Source organism: Thamnophis sirtalis, unplaced genomic scaffold (genome assembly GCF_051295495.1).
Source record: "Thamnophis sirtalis isolate CommonGarterSnake01/CBP01778 unplaced genomic scaffold, rThaSir2_p1.2 scaffold_10, whole genome shotgun sequence".
In the NCBI taxonomy this organism is placed as follows: domain Eukaryota; kingdom Metazoa; phylum Chordata; class Lepidosauria; order Squamata; family Natricidae; genus Thamnophis; species Thamnophis sirtalis.
In genome coordinates this window covers 34983538-34989537 of record NW_028261390.1, presented here as the reverse complement: position 1 = coordinate 34989537, position 6000 = coordinate 34983538, and the positions used below count along the sequence as shown (strand labels likewise).

The window sequence follows — 6000 nt, the reverse complement described above, 5'->3', positions numbered from 1 at the left end:
TTAAGCAGCAAGCAAACGGCAAAGACTAAATGAAATGGAGACTCGCGCAGCATGCTAAGTTAAGTGGACTCCAGCCAATCAGTGAGCTGGCTGGGATGGAAAAGTTTTCCATCCCAGCCAGCTCACTGATTGGCTGGAGTCCAGGCCAATCAGTAAGCGGCAGGTTGTGCTGGCTTAGATTTTTAGTGTAGAACAGAATGAGCGAGCGAGCTAGCAGCTGATGGGCGGGGGAGCAAGCGAGGTGCGAGTGCCAAAATAAAGCGGGGTTTTTTGAGAACGGCCAGGGACGCGGGAAAAATTATGGGAAGGCGTGCTTGTCCCGCCAGATGTGGGACGTCTGGTCACCTTACTGAAGGAGAATCCTTTACACTTCAAAACACTTGTAGTATGTGCTATTCGTTGTACACCGAGACACTGATAAATTCCCACAGTGAATCTCAGGTGCACTAATGTTATCTTGAACTGTCTTCTGGCTTGTCGATCTTCTGTTTCCAGATGGTATCAGTCATTCAAAATAGCAAAGCCTTGCTTAGAGCGACTTACACTCTGTTCTGGTAATAGGTGCTTTATCTTTCTTGGGATTATTTGAACACTGCTCCTGTGGATTTTCACAAAAGAAGCATCTTTGATTACCTGACCATTTTATCTTTCATCTGCATCATATTGGAGACTGAATTGCCAGCTGCCGGTAATTCTTTCAGAACAGATACTGTTCCTTCTGCTTTCTTGGGGAATAGTAAGCAAGCATTTTGTTGAATCTGAAAAGATAGAACATGCACACACAGAGAAAAAGTTATACAGCTAACATAAGTGAAGGGCTTGTAATTCTATAAAACCAATTATGCTTGTTACAGAATAGAGTTGGAAAGGAACTTGGGGGTCTTCTAGTGAACCCCAAGTTTAAGCAGGAGACCCTACATCATTTCAGGCAACTTTATAAAGAGTTTTTGTGACTGAAAAAAAAATGGCTGATCATTGCCACATTGCATAAACCCAAGTAAAAGTCAGAAAAATGCAAGAGAAAGTTAAAGTAGTATTGTTTCATGCCTTCAGTGGAAAAAAGAACCACCAGGGCCACCAATATGCATCTTGGAAAACTCTTTTTACTCTATTAAAATGGAAACTTTATGCATGAATGGGCAAGCATTATTTTAAGTATCAGGAGAACAAAAAGAATCAGAAATGCTGATTTTCACATTATTTATTTAAGGAGAAAAGCCACTATGAAAATTTGTAATCCTCTGAATATTAGAATAAAAAACATATTGTAGATCCTTTCTTAAGTTCAGAGATTTAACAACCCTCACTGAGGCTAAAAACCTGATTCTACTATATAAAAGATAGCATAGTGTTATCTACTATGTGCTGTGAATTATATATGAAAATGTAGATTTGCTTATATTCCCATTATACTCAGTGAGTCAGAAAATAAGATCAGTGGATGGGAAAGATGAAAAGATTTACCATCCATTAAAGCACACCTAAATTTTATTGGTTTATATTCCCATAATTCTGAACCAGCACAATATTTTTCCCTCCCCTTGGCTTACACATAAATATGAAAAAACGTTATTACAACAGAGATAGTCAGTATTAAAATAAGATAATATACAAATATAGAAACACACAAATGCCAAACACAAGCCCTGTTGGAGTTCATAAGTGAATAGTCCATGTAGATAACTCCTAGATTCCATCAAAGCTATTCAAATGATAGTTTTCCAGCACACATGCATGCATTTGGTGCAAATGGTTGTTGGGGAAAATATGGTGTTTGTATGTTAATTACATGAAGTGTTTTATATGTCTATCTCTATATCTATCTATCTATCTATCTATCTATCTATCTATCTATCTATCTATCTATCTATCATCTATCTATCTATCTATCTATCTATCTATCTATCTATCTATCTATCTATCTATCTAGCTAGCTAGCTAGCTAGCTAGCTTGCTTGCTTGCTTGCTTGCTTGCTTGCTTGCTTGCTTCTCTATTTTTCATTTTGTTGCACTTGTCTTCTCTCTTTACCTTTACTCTTTCCCCCCACTTTTCTTGATTGTTACTTTCTGTTAGTTTTTATCTTTTCATTTTAAAATTTAAGAAAGCTATTTAAAGCAAAGAAAAATAATAATAATAATGTTGAAATATGTTTATAAGAGTCAGCATTCACTCACATCATTCCTTTAATTTTTAACATTTCATTTCTTCCCCTTTGCTCTCTGACTTTTTTATATCTCTTAAACATCATTGGTAATTTTGCCAACCATTAGTTTTGCCTCTTAGATACTGTACTTCGACAAAAGGTTTGTCAATATTCATTAAATGAATTCACTATTCATTTATAAAATCTGACTGAAAGTAAAAGGACGATATACTGGTGATATACTGAGCTACATATGCCAGTGTTATGATATGACTTGCTGTCATTGTTTTTCTGGGTGGCTGGGGCTAAAATATTGGGCTTTACAGTACTTCAATATTTTGGAGGTCTGGCAGGTGAGACATAGGTATAAGAAACAAAAGACTGATGGAAACCTTAGAGATATTTTACCCATCATTTTACCCTTGACCATTCCCTATGGCCAATAAACTATGTGCTTTTGGAAAGTGATCCTTGATAAATCATGTAAAAGTAGAGTGGCTTTTTAAGATATTTTATCCCAATTTGGATAATAAGAAAGAGTAAAAAACATGAATAAGCCATTGCTTAATAAAGCATGTAAAATACAAGATATCCTTTTTCATAGAATCTATCAGAATTATGAAAAAGGTTGGTTGCAGAGTAATCCAGATATTTAGACAAATTTGGCATTTTTATCCACCTAGCAAGTCCTTTCCAAGAACCTAGGATAGGCAGTTGTTGTTTGATGATATAAAGATATTGTTGCCAAATGTAAAACACCTTTTGCAATTGACTGGTGTTGATTTTATCAACGCCAATGATATTCAAGTGATGCTCCAGATGTTTTGGGATTGCACGAGGTACATATTAGTATGGTAATATATTTGCTTTCTTTTGCCACAGTCATTCTACTGTTATTTGCAGGTATTTCTACTTTGTGTAAATTGAAGTATTATTGTGATTCATTGTATAGCCAGCCAGATATTTATACTGGATTTGGAATTTTTATTCACTTATTGAGTCTTTCCCAAGCACCTGGGATAGGCTATTGTTGTTACATTGCTCTTATTATTATTTTGTCCATTTTCCATTAAGCATTCAGAGCAAACAAATATAGATGTTACAGTATATTATTTCATGCTCTCATGTATGGGAATTGTCATGACTTTCACCATCCACCGTATCCTTTTGAAGAGGAGGGCATTTACAGTGCATAATCTCCTTAGATGACTTCCCTATAAATGTAAATGTGCATTTGAATATCACAATATGGTGTAATATATTACATTAAGACATTATAAAATGAAATAGAATAACATTCATGACTAAAGAACCCCAATTAGGATGAAAATGATCACTTTCTGCTTTCTACTGAACCGTGCAACTGAAAATACCATGAAGGATGTACACTGTATAAAAACAGCCGATATAACTGCTTCTTAGGATACAGTTGCAGATAAACACTAGCACTGAATTTGGGGGGATTTGCTTCTGTGGCATCATATATAGGAGTATATTCTCTTTTGAAATCTAGTTGAATTCCTTCCTTTGCAGACTCTTGGATACTGCTTTGTGTTGAAGTTCAAAGGAACAGATGAGGCATGAGGTGGCTGAGATAAGCGAACAGCTATTTATTGTGTAATAGCAACAGTTAATTATATACAGAGAGAGTTCAGCACCTCGCCCTGCTTGACAGCTATTTATACGGGAGCTGTCAAGCAGGGCGACCAATAGGAGTGCCTCTGGCAGCTCGCGGTCAGCCAGCCGTGTCTTAGCCAATCAGGTGTGGCTAAGCTGTTGCCAGCTGTTGACTTTAGGACTGGTCGCAAGTCGAGGACTTAGCACTCCTTCCCCCCTAGCGAGGGTGCATGAGTGAAGGTTGCGCATGCGTAATCGCTTAAGTAGATGGGCCAGCATCGGACCCACCCAGAACACCTCAGTTGCAACAGCGTCATTGACGGGGTAAGAGGTCTCCCTGAAGGGAGTGTAGCTCCAGGCAACATCATCCTGGCCTACCCCTGAAGGCGGATCCTGAAGAAAAGGTAGGACTGGGCGAGGGGGTGCATCAGATGGAGGCGAACCAGATTGTGGCTGCTGAAAGGCAGTGGCAGGATAGGCGAAGCTTGATTGGGCAAAGGCCTCATGGTGGAGAAACCCAGGAGGAGTGTTGACGGATGGAGATGGAACTTGGTACGGCTGCCAGAAGGCGGTAGCAGGGTAAGGAAGGCCTCAAATGATGCCGCATTCGATGGAGGAATTGCGGGTCGTGGTGGAACTGGGGCCGGCTGCTGGCCAACAGCAGCCAGGCTCGACAGGCCAGATTGAGTGCAGGCCTCGGGTGGAAGGCGACACCTCAACTGATCCACATGGCGCCTCCACTCGGTGCCATCTGTGAGGGCGACCCTGTAAGAGCAGGTTACTGCAGTGATGGTGGCAGGCACCCACTTTGAATCCCCAGTAAAATTCTGAGCCCAGACAAGGTCCCCTTCCCAAAAAGTGCTGGGAGGAGCCCCCAGGTTGCTAGGCTGTTGCCCTGAGTAGAGTGGGTGCAGTCTGTCCAGGGTGGTTCGCAGACACCATCCCATCAGCAGTTCAGCAGGACTTTTATTTTATTTATTGGGCAAGGGGTGGAATGCTGACCTAGGAGGTAAGCAGCCACCCTTGCTGACCAGTTGCCCCGATCCATCCTATCCAATGCCTCTTTGGCCGAGCAGACAGCTCGTTCCGCCCGGCCATTGCAAACAGGATGGTAAGGGGGATAGGTGCGTGGCAGATCCCCTGCATGGCCAGGAACTCCTGGAAGGCTGTAGACGCAAACTGCAGCCCATTGTTGGATACAACAATGTCCGGCAGCCCATGAGTTCCGAAAAGGCACCACAAGGCCACCACAAGGCCCGCAAAGTGCTTTCCGTGGTAGTGGAAGACATGGGAATAAGTGTCAGATCCTCTCCATTAGATAATTAGGAAAGAAGACCACGAGACTCCATGAGTAGAAATCAAGTGTACTTTTACTAATTATAAATGATTAAAGGGATAGCGAAGCGAAGTCTGATTATTTAGGCGCGAAAGCGATTGATATATAGAATAGCCCATTCCCCACCCCTTGGCATCACAGTTACAGTCCAATCATAATTCTCCCAAGTGTCAGGTGTGAGATAACTTCAACAGGCATCACGAAGATGGAATGTCGGTGCCGTTAGTCCTGGCGGGAATCTCCTATGCATGCGTAGTCCGACAGGCAGCTGAGCTCCAGAACCTTCCTCCAGCACAATGAGTAACCCCTCCCAAATACCATGCTCTCCCTCCCTGTTTCATGGCAGCCGAAGCAACAGCAAAGCAGAGGCTGACATCCAGCCGTCCTCTGGAAAAAGGCGTTCAGGCCTGGAAAACCCATGTACTTAGGCCCCAATTTCTTAGACTTTTGTGTAGTTTGAAGGAATTTCATGGACAAATAAACCTGGTCACCCACTCTGTACTGGTAAGGTTGCGCACACTTCTTATCAGCCTGTTTCTTATGAGCACGATGCGCAGCATCCAAAGTACTAAGAGCCAAAGGCCAAACATGGCTCAATTGCTCGCTCTATTCAGAGACGGAAGAAACTTATGGCTGCTCAAGTGGAAGTTCAGGAATAGGAAAAAAGTCCTGACCAAAAATGACACAAAAAGGAGTGAACCCAGTGCTGCTATGGACAGAATTATTATAGGCCACTTCAGCGTGCGGCAACAAGTCTACCCAATCATCTTGCTGATAATTGATGAAACAACGTAAATATTGTTCCAGAACAGAATTAGTCCTCTCGCAAGCCCCATTAGTCTGAGGGTGGTGGGAGGAGCTTAGACCCTGGGCGGAGCCAATGCGCTTAAGAAATTCCTTCCA

General features: G+C 41.7%; 1 protein-coding gene across 1 annotated transcript in view; it reads right to left on the bottom strand.

Moving 5' to 3' along the window:
* Positions 1-364: 364 nt before the first annotated feature.
* The window catches only part of LOC148043845 (uncharacterized), a 40464-nt gene continuing 34828 nt past the window's right edge, over positions 365-6000 (bottom strand). The window contains 2 exon segments of the mRNA XM_087723952.1: positions 365-485; positions 634-758. Coding sequence (XP_087580078.1) covers positions 365-485; positions 634-758 — 246 coding nt within the window.